We start from the raw sequence: 17346 nt of genomic DNA, 5'->3' as shown, positions 1-17346 counted from the left end.
AGGAAGTGGATATGCAACCGGCGAGTGTATTAGGGGGGTAGGAAAAGAATAAATGAAACAAGATGGGATCGGGAGGGAGACAAACCAAAAGAGACTTTTAATGTTACAAAACAAACTGAGGGTGGCCGTGGGGAGGTGGGTAGGGAGAGGGTGGTAGAGTTATGGACATTGGGGAGGGTATGTGCTATGGTGAGTGCTGTGAAGTGTGTAAACCTGGCGATTCACAGACCTGTACCCCTGGGGCTAATAATACATTATATGTTTATAAAAAATTTTTTTAATTAAAAAAATAAAATCTATAATACTTTGTTGAAAAAAAATTTTAAAAATAATATAAAATAAAATATAATTTTAAAGCTAAAAAAAAAAAAAGATTCTCTGTCTCCCTCTCTCCATGCCTCCTCCCCCTCTCCCCCTGTAAATAAAATAAAATAGAATTAAATTAAATTAAAAAATAAAAATAGCCTGTTCAAAGCTACCGTTTGAGGGAGCAGCATTCCTGGAGAAGTAGACAAAGATCTTAGGTAACACATCTGAACTTAGCCCCTCTAAAATGTATTGTTGTTTTGACTCTTTCAGCCTCTCTGAGTATTAATTAAAGTTCATTTTTTAAACACTAAGAATATGAGAAAATATGAGATAGTATTTTGTTTAATTCATTTTTTGCTATTGTTTTATAGAACCCATCACTGAAACAGCATCACCTAAAAAATCAGAAGAATCTTTTTATAGTAATAGCTATAATCCCTTTAAAGAGATACAAACTCCACAGTATTTGAACCCATTCGATGAGCCAGAAACTTTTGTAACTATAAAGGACTCTCCTCCTCAGTCTACAAAAAGAAAAAATGTAAGACCTGTGGACATGAGCAAGTACCTCTATGCTGATAGCTCTAAAACAGAAGAAGAAGAGTTGGATGAGTAAGTACATTTTATTCTGCAATCATCATAAGTCAGTCTCTTTGTTTAAAGAGATGCTTCTGTAATTGGTATAAAGAGTTCTGTCCCAGCATTAATACACAGTTTACAAGTTAGTATCTATCTCATATCCATCTGAATTTTTATGATTTTGATACTTATTCTTATTTTGATACTTATTCTTCCACCCTCTTCCATGTGAATGTATGTGCACCCTAAATTAACGACGGAGTATGTTATTGAAATCTCTAGTTAGAATTCCAATTGTGTCTTCCCACAAAAATCACATTATAAATGGTGCTTAAGTGTTTTTAATCAGTTACTGTAGGCATTACACTTCAATAATGTTAGGTTCTCTTGTGGGAACCAAATCGTCATTTATGATATCGTTTTGATGAGAACACTTGTCAAATGCCAAACAAGACCATAGCAATTATAAATTAGGAATTGCCTTCATTTGAGTTATGATTCTTATCGAAATATGAGTGTTATTGTTACAAGCTCATTTTAAAAAGTCAGTATGATTAGGGCTGCCATTTTACTCAAATTTAGGGTGAAGATAGGAGAAGGGTGTGTGCACATGGTATTCTGGAGTTACACAGTCCACAGCCTGTGTGGCTGCAGACTGTGGCCCTGAGTATGTTAAATAGCAACAACAAAACTTCCACCTCTAGCTGGAGGTGGAAGTAATAGATGAAGTAATAGGCTGGATATAGCTTCTTGTCTTAAAAAACTAAAAAGCTGAATGAAATATATGAAAAAATGGTTTTCAGATATTGTATGCAAATAGCACAGGACAGTGATTTCTGAGAGAACAAAAACAAAAGTGAGCCCTGTGCTTCTCCAAGCTTTATTTAAGGGAGAGAATTTCCAACTCTAGTTTGGGAAGAAGAGCCTAAAAGTCCTAGTAATCTCCATGGATTGAGAAGACAGTTTGGACTTTGGGGGTACTGAGGAGAATAGAATAGAATTGTGGACAGGGTATCTGAGAAGAGAGAGCTACTCAGAACCTGAGTTTCAGAGATCTGTAGACGGTTCCCCCTGAGACTTTAGCTGAGTATTGATGAGAGCATACATATGAAGAAATTATTAAGGACAAAGAGTCTCACAGAAACATCCCTGGAGTTCACCCAGGACCAAGAATAGTTTGTTTCCAAGTGGTTCCTTACATATGGGACATCAAGTAAGGTTCTCATCAGAGTGTCTCAAAAATGTGGTGAGATTAGCCCTGCACTAAAGGCTGTTCTAGGCTTGCCCTAACAGAGCTTAAGAGCAAGGCTCAAAGAATCAGAATATTTCCAAGTAACTTATCTGCACATCATGCAGATATACCAGAGATACCAAAAGGAATACCAAAAAATCCAGCACCCAAAACATAAAATTGACAGTGTCCAACAACCAGTCAAAAATCTATTAGGCATGTAAAGAAACAGGAAAATCTGACCCATCATGAGGAAGAAACTCAGTCATTAGGTATGGACGTAGAAATGAAACAGGTGATGATGGAATTAATAGAATAGTAATTATATGTTTACTTTTAGTAAGGCTACATGGGTCTTTGTTTTTCTCAGAAATATGTGAATTTTAGTATATGAAGATTATTTAGATCTTGTGAAAAATAGTTATTCCTTTAAAAATACAGTTTAGTAGGAAAATCTTTCAAAATAATGGGGATATTATAGACTGAGAGGGGAATTTTTAAAAAAGGCTCCTGTATCAATCTTGGGAGCAATCGCTTGGTGTTAAGAAAGATATGCCATTTCTTTCCTGTGCATTGGTCAGCTCTTGCTTTGAGCACTATTTTACTTCTGGATGCTACTCTTTACAAGGAGCATTGATGATTCAGAGCATTAAAAGAATAGAGCAACAGTGTCATCAAAATGTCCAGAAACCACATCAAAAGAGCAGTGATTGAGGGCATAGGGACATAGAGATTATTTTAGAAAACTACAATAACCAAATTCAAATATTTGAAAGACTTGCTTGGAAGAATAAAGTAGTTGACTTGTTTTCTGTTGCTTTGGAACTGCATTTCTCAAGCTTTTTCCATTTTACACCACATGGCCTGTGACTCTCACATGTGCTATATGCTTCCATGGGCCTAGTTATATTTTAATAAAACCTAAAAAAGCTCTCATTTTCTATAAGTGCATGGAAATACATGGAAGTGATCAGCTGATTCCAAACCTAGGTTTAGATTTCAATACTGATTAATAACTATAGGGGTTGAAAAAGTTAGCTCAACTCAACTCAACTGCTAAAGTTATATCTGTTTTCTTTGAAATAGCTAATGTGTGATCAAAATAAAATTTCTCATGGGTGGTGTAGGTGCTGAGTAATAGCCACACACCTAGAGTATTTGAATGTAAATATAAACTTTAAGTACAAGCATTCAGTCATTCCAAGATGCATGAGTATTACACAACATACACACACACACCCTGCTCTCTCCTATTAACAAATTAAAGAGACATCTAATGTTTGCTTAAACTTTTAAAATGCTTTAATAAAAACTAAAATCAGAATCACTGGGTGTTTCCTTTTGACCATTCTTTTTTTCCACATGAAAGTCACAGTCTTTACAAGTTTCCCATGAATAAAGAACATTCTAAATTGCTCAATCATCTGAGATTACCAGAGGGAACCTATAAACACTTTAGCTTTTTTTTTTTAATAGGAATCTACATACATATTCTGAAGATTGCTCATCAGCTAATTTGAGAGTTCAGGGAGAACTCTGTTTCTCCGCCTTTTTTGTCCAAAAGTCTGTAGGTCCAATTATATTAGCAGAAATCTTCCAAAATTTGTTCTTACTTCAATAATAAACTTATGACCTTTCATCGAGTGAAAAGCCTATATTACTCATCTTCCATTACCAAACTCTTCCTGCATCCTCTGACATAAAACTTATCACAAATGAATAGTGCCGAGTACTTTGATGTGTAAAGCAACCTTCAGAACCTCAGTATATCCATCAGCACTAAGAGAAAGTAAATACCCTTTAGTGCAAGTAGCATGTGTCCTGTGTGCTTAGCAACCACAGGGGTTTTCTCAGTTTCTTGTGTTTGGGAGTTAGTTCAGCCATTAGTTTATGTAGCAAAAATGAAAACTGAGAAAGCAATAATATTTTTTTTTAAAGATTTTATTTATTTTATTTATTTGTGAGAGAGAGTGCAAGTACGTAGAGAGGCAGAGAGAGAGAAAGGAGGAAGCAGGCTCCCCGCTGAGCAGAGAGCCTGATGCGGGGCTCGATCTCAGGACCCTGAGATCATGACCTGAGCCGAAGGCAGAGGCTTAACCCACTGAGCCACCCAGGCGCCCCAGCAATAATATTTTTTCAAGACATTTATGAAATGACTCTTCCAGCATAAAATTATTTCTGGTATGGTTGTATGTCCATTTCCAAAGAAAAGTTGTCTTTGAATTTTATTCAGAGACTCTACGCACTCATTTAAGAAATGTGTTTTTTCCAAAGAAATGTAAAGTTTCAGAGTGAGAGGAAAAAAACTACAGATTTCACTGTACCCTTGCTTCGCATTTTATTATTTTTTCAGTATGTCAATCCTATTTCTAATCAACTTATAGTTTTTCTTTCTGTAATTCTTTTTCTTGGATGAATTCTTGTCTTTTTTTTTTTTTTTAAAGATTTTATTTATTTATTTGACAGAGATGACAAGCAGACAGAGAGGCAGGCAGAGGTAGGCGGAGAGAAAGGAAGCAGGCTCCCTGCTGAGCAGAGAGCCCAGATGCGGGGCTTGATCCCCGGACCCTAGGATCATGACCCAAGCAAAAGGGAGAGGCTTTAACCCACTGAACCACCCAGGCGCCCCAGATGAATTGTTTCCTAAGCGATGAATAATGTCACTTAAAATTATTCTGTCCAGTTTTCCGCTTAATGTAAAAGATGAATTTTTAGTTCACAGTGAGTTAGTGATGAACTAATCTACTACTCAAGTATATAGTACAAGGATAAAAATAATCTTTACTGGGGCGCCTGGGTGGCTCAGTGGATTGAGCCGCTGCCTTCGGCTCGGGTCGTGATCTCGGTGTCCTGGGATCGAGACCCGCGTCGGGCTCTCTGCTCAGCAGGGAGCCTGCTTCCCCCTCTGTCTCTGCCTGCCTCTCTGCCTACTTGTGACCTCTCTCTCTCTCTGTCAAATAAAATCTAAAAAAAAAAAAATAATAATAATAATCTTTACTTATTCAAAGTGATATAGGAAGCCCTGGAATAGGTTATTCATATCATAGATAATCAACAGAATGTGGAAATTATGCTAGTTGCTTAAGTAGCTTTTCTTTACTAAAAATATTATATATTTTTAAAAATGTGTTGATCAGGGGGCGCCTGGGTGGCTCAGTGGGTTAGGCCGCTGCCTTTGGCTCAGGTCATGATCTCAGGGTCCTGGGATCGAGTCCCGCATCGGGCTCTCTGCTCAGCGGGGAGCCTGCTTCCCTCTCTCTCTCTGCCTGCCTCTCCGTCTACTTGTGATTTCTCTCTGTCAAATAAATAAAATCTTAAAAAAAATGTATTGATCAGTAATTACATAATTTATTTTATAGAGAAGGGAGCATGTTCATAACCATATATTTCATATATATTCACTTTTTTATAGCACAGTGTATACTAGTCACTTTTTTAATAGCACCTTTTTTTATTAAGATATACTTCACAAAACATAAAACTCTGTATTTAAAGTGTACTCTTCACTGGTTCTTAGCTAATTCACTGTGTTGTGCAGCCATCACCACAATCTAATTCCAGAGCATTTTTGTCACCCCAAAAAGAAATCCTTTCCCTGTTAACGGTCAGTTTCAATTCCTCCCTTCCCCTGCCTCCTAAAACCATTAATCTCCTTTTTGTCCAAAGGGATTTGAGTATTCTGGACACTTCATATAAATATGACGATATCCTGGTTATTCTTTAAGAGTAGGAAATTCAGGGGCACGTGGGTGGCTCAGTCATTAAGCATCTGCCTTCAGCCAGCATCGGGCTCCCTGCTCAGCAAGGAGTCTGCTTCTCCCTCTCCCACTCATCCTGCCTGTGTTCCCTCTCTCACTGTGTCTCTGTCAAATAAATAAAATCTTGAAAAAAAAAAAGTAGGAAATTAATTTTTGTTTTTAAATTCAGTTTTTGTTAGAAATCTCTGATCCATAGGGGAGGGTCATTCAAAGCACTTAGTAGTAGAAGCTTGTCTTACTCCTACTTAGTACCTAGCAAGTGGTGGTGCCTAGCACACTGTTTTCTCACCAGTAGATTATAGGCGTGCAGAGATACTCATTCACTCATTCCCTTAGTCTTTCTGGCGGTGAGGCATGGTCCAGGGCAGCTGGAGTCCCTGGTACCCTGATTTTTCCAGCAACTTCCAATGTTTTTAAGATAACATGACATACCAATTTCATTTTTACTACATGTTATAGTATAAAACAGATTGAGAAACATAGCTCTAATTGTTTCAAGAAAATGTCTGTTTTGATTATGTTTCTAGTAATATGAGTCTTATGATCCAGCTTTGGAAATCAGCTGATTATGAGCTTCCTTTTTACTTGCATTTACCTTCTTTTGACAGGAATACTAATATTCAAGTGATTAGAGGGAGACCCAAGTGGTTTGAAGCAGGCAGAAATAGGAAGAAAAAGGATAATATCTAGTTACTTTTGTATACATACTAGATATGTTTTTATAAAAATTACATACAACTGAGTATTGTAAGTTAAATAAAGTGTACCGAATCATACCTGTTTTAAGGGATTTTGTCAGTTTTCTTTGAAGGCTTTGAAGCACAAATCCTTTTGCAATATAAATGTCCTTTAACACTTCTTAAGTTGTCTTAAGACTAGCCATATTTACATAACAAAATAATAATAATGATTATTGTGGCAGCTGCCATCTTACAAACTGTTACGGTTGTTTATTCTAGACAGACCTAACCAAGACGAGTTTTTTAGAATATCACCTAATTAATTAATTGAGTTAGATTGAAACAGGTCTGTTTAATTCTGAAACTTTTTTAATCGTTTTTAAAGATTTTATTTATTCATTTGACAGAGATAGAGAGCACAAGTAGGCCGAGCAGTGACAGAGGAAGAGGGAGAAGTGGGCCTCCCACTGAGCAGGGAGCCCCATGCCATGGTCCATCCCAGGATCCTGGGATCATGACCTAGGCCTAAGGCAGTCGCTTAACCAATGGAGCCACCCAGGTGCCCCTAGTTCTAAAATATTTAACATTAGTTGGCAAATAGTAAGTTTGGGGGGAAAAAGATTTTTCTCTCTTTTAAGTTTTGGAGTTTTAAAAAAAATGTTGTTTTCATCTTCTTTCTTTACATTTACCTCCCTTCAAACTACTTTTTATTTTATTTTATTTATTTGAGAGAGAGACAGTGAAAGAGAGCATGAGAGGGGAGAAGGTCAGAGGGAGAAGCAGACTCTCCAAGGAGCAGGGAGCCTGATGTGGGACTCGATCCCAGGACTCTGGGATCATGACCTGAGCTGAAGGCAGTCACTTAACCAACTGAGCCACCCAGGCGCCCCCTTCAAACTACTTTTAGAGTTTGAAAAATAGCTGTATGAGGCTCTCAGTTTAATCAGCCCAAGAAACAAACTTGTAGGGATTAAATGGGTTAATTACATATGAAATACTTAAAATAGTGCCTAGCACCGCATAAACACTTCATTAATCTTAATTAATAATGTAATTGGTAAGCCCTCCATTCTAGGCTAGATGTGATACCTTTCATGTCTCTTTTCAGAGAGAATACTCAGCTTTTTTTGAATATCTAGTTATTTTAACATTGTTCCTTATTTTGATATCCCCAAGTTCTTCTCCAGTTGTAAACATGGGATGTGAATACTTCAAGCATGTCTTGATCACTTACTAGGCAAGAATATTTCGTCTGAAAAACAAATTTTCAAGTGCAGTTTCCTATTCTTATTCTCTTGAATGCACAGACATAAGAAGAGGAAGAATAGGAAATACGTTTCTTTGTAAATGCCAGCCCCATTCAGTTAAAAGCAACTACCTTGAGCAGAGTTGAAAGAGATTCTGTGACTGTACCCTAGCTCAGTGGAAAGAATCCCATGACACTCATTGCTGCCATGAGTATAGCATAATAATGACATCACAATTATGATATATTTCCCATCTCTGATCCATATCTACTTGGTACCCAGTCTCATGCTTTGACTGTCCATATGTAAATTCTTAGTTAAGGGTGTACATAATTGGTATTGGTTCTTAGTGAGTCTGATACTGTTGTAGTTAAAAGAGCATTTGTAATTAAAACAGAGGGTCATTACCAGTACAGACCTTACATGACTAGGTGGAATTCCCTTGGAATAATCACTGTATTTGGGTCAGCTGGTTCTTAGCCTTGTGGACTCAGAAATTTTATTCTTTACATATACAATTCTAGGTGTTGGTGTTGGGGGGGGAAATGTAACAAACTAACAAATAAAAACCAGGATAACAGTTTATAGGAAGAATAATCATCACATATACCAGATACTTGTGTCTACGGATAGCTAATGCAAAAAAAAAAATCATCTGTTCATAAAAGGAGTTAACAAGGAAGGGTATTTTGCCTGGGCCTAGAGTGTAGGTAGAGAGAAAAAAAAAAAAAAAAAGTATTCCCAGAAATGTTATAAGCACATAGCCCCACCCAAATCCTCCATGGATTTGGCATTTTAGTGGTAGGGTGGCCTGGGATCCTCCAAGACAAGAAAAAAGAACATAAAATGGCTCCTGAAGCACTTGGCAAAAACAAACATAAACATTGAAAGGAGACACTCCCAGCTCAGACTATGCAGGATTTCCTCAGATTAAGCCCTGAACTCGAAATCTAGAATTACAAATCGTACAAGGAAACAGTATACTAGTAAGAGAAAGAGTCAGGAGACAAGAAACACTAGGATTGTCCATGCAGAAACTTAAAGTAATAGATTTATCAGATAGAGACTCTGAAGTAAATATGTTTAAATGATTAATGACTCAGATCTCTATACCTGAGGTATTCTATACACAGCCACATGAAGAAAAATGCTTATCAGAATTAAAAATTCTGGAGAATTAAACATTAAATTAGACACAGATGAAGAGAGAGGTAGTTAACTGGATCATAGATATGAGGAATTATCCAGAATATAACATGGGAGAAATGAAAATTTGTAAACATATGAAGGAGAGAGATAATTCAACATACATCTGATAAGATTTTCTAAAGAAGAGAATAGAGAAAATAGAGAAGAGGCTATCAAAGAGATAATGGTTATAATTTTTCAGAACTAATGAAACCTACATCTTCAGACTTAGGAGATATAAAGAGCCTGAAACAGGATAAATTAAAAGAAATCCACACCTAGACATATCATAGTAAAATTACTCAAAACCAGAAGAAAAAAGAAGATCCTAACAGCAACCAAAGATAAAAGATGACTTCTAAAAGAACAATACTAGGCTGACAGTGGGCTAATATCATCAGAGTGCTGAGATGAATTAACTTACAACTAGAATTTTCTACCTAGCTGAATTATCATTTAAATGTGACATAAAGATATTTTCAATGCCTGGGAGAATTTACTATTAATACAGCCTTGCTGAGTGAACTTCTAAATGCATTTCATCCTAATGAGAAGGGATGAAGTGCAAGGGAAAAAAAAGAATGTTTGATGTGGGGAACATAAAAAAGCAAATCAATGTTTCCATATCTTATTTCCTTTACCTTGGGTATGGGGAGTATATGGGATTTACTATTACTATAAACATTTTTCTAAGGCTCTATATACAATAGAGCCAAGTGTGACCTTGTATGAAAAAAATTTAAAAATACTTTTTTAAAGGGAAAAATTTTATTGTTAATGATTCATAAAAAATAGATTAATAGTGATTGTTTCCAAATTGTAGGTTATCACTAGTTTGGGTTTCTTCTTATCATTTTCAGTATTTTATATTTTTATAAATTTTTATAAATTTTTATTATTTTAGTTAGGAATGAACTATTTTTAGAGTAACATTTAACAATACTTCTTCTTTCATTTAGATCTAATCCTTTTTATGAACCTAAACCAACTCTTTCTCCAAATAATTTGGTAACTCCAGTTCAAGAACTAGAAACTGAAAGGAGAGTGAAAAGAAAAGCTCCAGCCCCACCAGCCATCTCACCAAAGACAGGAGGAGTAAATGAAAACACCGTTATTTCTGCAGGAAGAGATCTCTCCACTTCTCCTAAGGTAGGAGTTTATTCTTAGTAAAAACATGTATTATATTTATCTTTTCTTCTCCATGCAATTTAATTTGAATTTTAATAAGTCACTGTTTGCTATTTTGATGATTTAAAAGTAAAATCCAAATAAATCCCTTTTACTGCAATACTGTGTATATGTTTGGGAGCCTGTAAATTTATAGAAGAGTATGACTGGATAGTTTGAGTTAAGATTTTTTAAATGCTGTTTTGAAATAGAGGAAGAAAGACATTATAATTATAGGGACGGTGCTTTAAAGAAAGGATACTATAAAGCAGTCCGGTGTGAGGGACAGCTTGCACTGATATAGAGGAATGAATAGAAATCCTCCTTTGAGAAATGTACTGGAAAGATTGAGGCCCAGGGCGGAGAAATGCTTTATTGAGCAATTTCAATATTGTCATTTTGATTTATGTCAAATTAAAATTTTGGCCTTATTATCACTATTTTTAGAAGTTTTAATGCATAATAATTACATGAAAAGGTAAGACACGTTGTTGGATCAACTCTAAAGCTTTTACATGATTTGTTTGCAAATAGTATGATATCTTGTGTGTTTAAGGTAGAAATGTTGGGTTTAGCAAGTTTTTTTAGGTAAGTAACTTTTTCCCATCAATTCATGGGTGTTTTGTTCATATTACGTTATTTAATTCTCACAGGTAGTTAAGGGGAAAATAAGGTGAACTTCAACTCAGTGGGATGAAGTAAAGATCACAGGTCCCTTAGCCAGTAGACAGAGGATTGGAACTGGCATTTTCATTAACTGTGTGATATCTGGGCTATACTCTACCTCAGGTACCTGGGTTGCTGTTTTTTCTCAAGGGCACTGAAGTTCAGTAATTTCTTTTGGATTTTTCAGTTCATTCTTTGGTTTTTGTTAAATGTCAGACCCAGAAATTGTCTGTTTGCCTGTATTTTCATTGTTTTAGAGAGAGAGTAAGTTCCCTGCGGTTTTTACTCTGCTATTCTGGAAGTCAGTCTTCAGGTGTTTGTTTTTATAATCAGGTATTTTTTAACCCTGTAACTCTAGGAGGAGAAACCAGGATAAATTTCATCTTCTAATTGACAAGGGAAAGGTGGAAGTGGGATTACCACTCTAAATGAAAGCAGCAAATGGTAGAAGTTAAAGCAAAGGAGATGGCCAATTCCTATACCCATGAGAGGGGGAAAAGAAAAAAAAAAAGACAGTAATTAGGGCACAAGAATTCCTAAACGTATCCCTTGTCTCCCAAATCTCTACTCCATTGTCTACTCCCTGCCACATCCTCTCCTATACTCCATCAGGAGTCTGAAGCTAATCAAGAAATCCTAATCTCTTTCTAGGGGAATGAAAAGGAATTTAATAGTGCCTATTGTATGCATTTGATCCATAGAACAGCCTGAGAAATACATACCATTATCTTCTTTTTTAATATATGAGAAACTGAACCTTAGTTAAGTAACTTGCTCAAAATGTTAAAGCTAGTAGTGACAATGCCTGCATTAAAATTCAGGTCCTTTGAGTCTAAAACCCATACTCTGTATTATTTGAACTTGGGACCCTTACTTATCTTTTACTTCCATTTTTATTTGTTATACTAATTGAAGTTACTGAGTAATGAGATCATGGATGTTTTTATTGTTGTTGCCTTCTGTACAAGGTACAAGATAACATTTTCTAAAAAAGTTTATGCTTCAGAATAGAGGAAGTCATTCTTAGGTTTGACTAGTGGTATCGAATTGTTTGATGGTAGCCTGGGGTTTCATCAGATACCTCAGTGTTCTACTCTGAAGACCAGGTATAGAGGCTCAGCAGCAGGACACTGGCTCCCTGTTCCACTTCCACAGCAGAAATCCATATTCATTCAGTTTGTATGTTGGAATTCATGTGAAATTTCATTTTAAGAAATGGACCATTGCCAAACCAAAAAAAAAAAAAAAAGGAAAATACTGATGACATAATTATGTATGAGTTAAGGAATATTAGAATCAGTAGCATACTGACTAATAAAAATGATAAATGACAGCTGAGAAAGTGCAATAGTATGGGGTGTATTCAATATGCATGTGTTATGGGACGCCTGGGTGGCTCAGTTGGTTGGACGACTGCCTTCGGCTCAGGTCATGATCCTGGAGTCCCGGGATCGAGTCCCGCATCAGACTCCCAGCTCCATGGGAAGTCTGCTTCTCTCTCTGACCTTCTCCTCGTTCATGCTCTCTCTCACGGTCTCTCTCTCAAGTAAATAAATAAAATCTTTAAAAAAAAAAAAAATATGCATGTGTTATGTATGTATGTATATTTAAATATGTATCTATTTCCTAGTAGTTCCTGAAGACTTTGCAGTATTAAAGCTGAGTAAAATAACTGACCATGTTGGTAACCTTGAGTCAATATGAAAAAGTCTTATTTTGTATTGTATACCATATTCTGTTTAGGAAAGCAGGAAGGTGTCTTTAACATCAAAACATTTCCATTAAAATTATTAAAAGAGTTTTAATGCTTTTATGGTATGCTTCTGGTCAGCTGTTTTCCTTATTTGTAAATTGAAAGGAGATAATAGTTCAAATAAAGCTTTTGGGAAAAGCCAGGTTCACATTTTAGTCGAATAATAAAAGGATATCACACCACAGTTGTTTGATGTAACAAAATGCCAGGCTGCACTCAGTGATAACTTGACTGCAGAAGCCGAAGAGCATTCATTGTCATAAAATGACATGTGCTCAGGCAGATGATTAATTTCCCCACCTGTCACCTGAAACTACTTATTTTATGAAAAAGAACTAAGTTCAGAATTTAAACAAACAAAGTGATAATAGGCATGTACTTATATTGCAAATAAAGTTCAAAGTACCCCGAAGGCAGCTAAAGATTCTTCAGTGTCGTAAATCTATGTAAACTCCACACTTCAGACCTCTGATTTCTGTACTTGCAAAGTGATAAAATCACAATACTTTTTTAAAAGATTTTATTTATTTGAGAGAGAGCACGAGCAGGGGGAGGGGTAGAAGGAGAAGGAGAAGCAGGCTCTGCCCTGAGCAGGGAGCCTGATTTGAGGCTTAATCCCAGGACCCTGGAACCCTGAGCCAAAGGTAGATGCTTAATCGACTCAGCCACCCAGACACCCCCAAACCATAGTATTTTTAAAGACAACTTAGGAAAAAAGGCCAGTGTGGAGAGAAGTAACCTGACATTAAATATATACAACCATTCAATAAAATAAAGTGATAAGTTAGGCTCAGTGGTAACTGACCATCATTTACTAACTGTGACTGTAAGTTAATAAATATATAACTCTGAATTCCTAGATACAATTCATGCAGCATAGTATAAAATGCAATTCAAATTATGAGAGCAGGTTTAGGAACACAACATTGTTGGTGAATGTATCTGCTTAAGTATATTATTAAATATTATGTACCCAGTTCCATAAAAATCAGAATATATGAATAGCCAACTATCAATGACAAGAAAGAATTAAAATAAACTTACATTTTTGTGATAGCATAGAGAAGAGCTCCACTGCACATAAGATGTATGATATAAGCCTGGTCAAGTGGAGAAGGGCTCCCTCAAAGATACTGATTAGTGAAGTTCCAGTGGTTGACAATGATACTACTATCCAATTGTTCCATCTCTAAAAGTGAAAACCCCATTTATCTCAAGGCCCAGCTAAATAACTCAGGCCTCCACTTTATTGTTACTTCTTTCTAGAAAGTTCTGGCGAAGTCCTATGCTTAACCCTTGTGTGTTTTTGAACTTGAGTACAGATTGCAGTAACTGTGAGAAGCCCAGGGTGAACCAAAGTTAAAATGACATACAGCAATTCCTTTGAGTGGTCCTAGCAGCAAATTCAAACCGTAAAGCAAACACCCTTTTCAGCCTTTGCACAAAAAGACCTCCTAGAAAGTTCCTTAATTCATTTCTATCTGTACAAAACTACAGAATGATGCCGACAGGCCATTTATGCCAAAAAACAATGAGCCCAAAATTGAAATGTTAATATCCTCATATGTACATTGAAAATGTCTCAGACTTTCCAAGAAAAATAATAAAAAGCACACTGATCAGAATTTAATGGAATGCAGTGATAAATACACAGTTATTTTGTAAAATAAAATGTCAAACTGCATTCAGTGACAATGGGATCCAGGGGGTGGGTAACTTGACTATAAATTTTTTACTTACTTGAATATCTTTTTTTTTTTAATTTAAATTTTTTTTATAAACATATAATGTATTTTTAGCCCCAGGGGTACAGGTCTGTGAATTGCCAGGTTTACACACTTCACAGCACTCACCATAGCACATACCCTCCCCAATGTCCATAACCCCATCACCCTCTCCCGACCCCCCTGCCCCCAGCAACCCTTAGTTTGTCTTGTGAGATTAATTAAGAGTCTCTTATGGTTTGTCTCCCTCCTGATCCCAGCTTCTTTCATTTATTCTTTTCCTACCCCGCAAGCTCCCCACGTTGTATCTCCACTTCCTCATATCAGGGAGATCATATGATAGTTGTCTTTCTCCGACTGACTTATTTCGATAAGCATAATACCCTCTAGTTCCATCCACGTCATTACAAATGGCAAGATTTCATTTCTTTTGATGGCTGCATAGTATTCCATTGTATATATATACCACATCTTCTTTATCCAGTCATCTGTTGATGGACATCTAGGTTCTTTCCATAGTTTGGCCATTTTGGACGTTGCTGCTATAAACATTCGGGTGCACGTACCCCTTCGGATCACTACGTTTGTATCTTTAGGGTAAATACCCAGTAGTGCAATTGCTGGGTCACAGGGTAGCTCTCTTTTCAACTTTTTGAGGAACCTCCATGCTGTTTTCCAGAGTGTTTGCACCAGCTTGCATTCCCACCAACAGTGTAGGAGGGTTCCCTTTTTTCCGCATCCTTGTCAACATCTGTTATTTCCTGACTTGTTAATTTTAGCCATTCTGACTGGTGTAAGGAGGTATCTCATTGTGGTTTTGATTTGTATTTCCCTGATGCTGCTTACTTGAATATCTTAACCAAGGCAAGATGTTCCTCAATAACACTGACTAAATGGCACACTCTTGTATGTATCACCTGTTCTATTGGTTAGTACTCTTGGTTATATCTATTAAAAACAAGCCATTTGGTTGAAAAAAAATTTTTTTTAACTTAAGCAAAAGGATAACTTGTTTTAAAGACTCAAGGAGATTGTACAGAACCCTATGCAGAGAATACAACTGGGCCTCAGGAATCAGTGACGATTTTATCTGCTTCTCTCTCTGGAATGTCTTCAATCTGCCTTTACCTTTTAAACAATAGTTTTGTCCAGCCTGTTTTCTCCCTGAAACATAGTTTATGTTTTGGAATTCACTATCTCCCCCTGCAAAGCTATGCTGCTTTCAGGATGCCTGATTTTAGCTAAAGGTTAAGGAAAAATTACACTGAATCAACTGTTTTTTCTTAATATGTGGAGCCTCCCAGAATTGTTATTTTTTAAGATCCTTTTAATCATATGAGTCTCTGGTTAATGGGATTTCAATTGGAATTGGAATTATCTGTGGGCAATAGAAAGCCTCAAATGCCAGGGTTTTTTTTTGTTTTTTTAAAGATTTTATTTATTTATTTATTTGACAGAGAGAAATCACAAGTAGATGGAGAGGCAGGCAGAGAGAGAGAGAGGGAAGCAGGCTCCCTGCTGAGCAGAGAGCCCGATGCGGGACTCGATCCCAGGAACCTGAGATCATGACCTGAGCCTAAGGCAGCGGCCCAACCCACTGAGCCACCCAGGCGCCCCTGTTTTTTTTTTTTTTTTAATGTTTGGGGTTTTTTTGTTTTATGATTTTATTTTTAAGCAATCTCATCACCTAACGTGGGGCTTGAACTCAGAACCCTGATATCAGAAGTTACATGCTCCACTGATGAGCCAGCCAGTCACCCCTCAAATGCCAGTTTAAATAAAAGAAAAATTTATTTCTGTCTTTGAAAATGTTGAAGGTCCATTGCCAATACTGTAACCTCACAAGGGCATTAGGGTCCCAATCTCCTGTTTTGCTGACCCCGCATCCTTGGCACAGACTTCCAAGACAGCCATCTTTGAGCCACAGCCCCTGTGCCCCATTCCAATAAACAAGAAAAAGACAAAAAGCACTCACACCTACCTCTAGCAAGGGACATTAGAAAATAAACCTTTATTACTGGGCAGTTGTATTACCCAGTTAAAAATCAAGAGCTCTAGATTTAAGAAGGAAGAGTAGAATAAATATTAGGGAACAGTTGGCAGGCTGTACTGTAGAAAGCTATTAAAATGTGAGTTTTATAGTGGAGATGCAAATGAGCCCAAATCTTGGTATCTGTTCTATGAGAATATCTGAATAATAACTGCTTGAAACAGTTATTTTTAAATGACATTTGCAAACCAATCATGAGCTTCAAAGGAAAATCATCAGAATATTTTGCAACTGCGCATGAAGAAGTCTAGGAACAATAAGTACTGCAATAGAATGCAAAAACAAAAACAAACCCACAGACAAACAAACAAGAAACTCAAATTAGCAAAAGTTAAATAGTATTCCCTTCAAAATTAGCTCACTACATTTATATAATGATGTCTGAATAGATATGGTAATTTTCAGAGCATAAAATTACTGGTAAGGATACTGAGAAACCTTCCTCTTTTTTTGGCACCTGCAATATCAGTTCTAAAATATATTTGGATATAGGTACTGCTGGGCCTGGACTAGAGTGAAGCAAGAGAGGCTTCTATGACACAAAATTTAAGTTGGCACTTATCTCCTGTTGGAGAAAGGGCAGATTTTACATCGGTACCACCCAAAGAGTGAATGCATCCTTGAATCTTGTGCTCTAAGGCACCGCCTTGTCTCACTCTAGTCCAAGCCATGGTGCACAAATAAAGGCAGATTTGACAGACAAATGTGCAGTAACTGTAACCCACTTAAAGGTCTTTGAAAAGTGGAAAAATGAGCAACCATAGAATCAAGAACATCTCTAAGAATTTGCCTCCTGATTTTTCTGACTGTATTTAATGGGAAAGATAGAAATGCTAACTTCTGTTTGAAAACAAGTGGATGGGGTGCCTGAGTGGCTCGGCTGGTTAAGTGGCCAGCCCTTGCTTTCAGCTCAGGTCATGATCTTGGGGGTCCTGGGATTGAGCCCTGCGCTGGCCTCCCCACACTCAGCAGGGAGTCTGCTTGAAGATTATTT

The 17346-nt window shown here is 36.7% G+C and overlaps 1 protein-coding gene and 1 long non-coding RNA gene across 21 annotated transcripts in view; one reads left to right on the top strand and one right to left on the bottom strand.

The window, feature by feature from the left end:
- Window positions 1-17346, bottom strand: part of LOC309872503 — an 857896-nt gene that overhangs the window by 146389 nt on the left and 694161 nt on the right. The gene's annotated exons all lie outside the window — the stretch shown is intronic.
- EHBP1 (EH domain binding protein 1) overlaps window positions 1-17346 on the top strand; it is a 348209-nt gene that overhangs the window by 169279 nt on the left and 161584 nt on the right. For all 20 annotated transcript variants that reach the window (XM_082746615.1, XM_082746623.1, XM_082746631.1 and 17 more), the window contains 2 exons: window positions 681-921; window positions 9952-10141. In XM_082746615.1, the coding sequence (XP_082602741.1) occupies window positions 681-921; window positions 9952-10141 (431 nt within the window). The remainder of the gene's footprint in view (window positions 1-680; window positions 922-9951; window positions 10142-17346) is intronic.

The sequence above is a fragment of the Mustela nivalis genome (genome assembly GCF_964662115.1).
Source record: "Mustela nivalis genome assembly, chromosome: 8".
Lineage (NCBI taxonomy): Eukaryota > Metazoa > Chordata > Mammalia > Carnivora > Mustelidae > Mustela > Mustela nivalis.
This window is presented reverse-complemented; position numbering and strand designations above follow the sequence as displayed.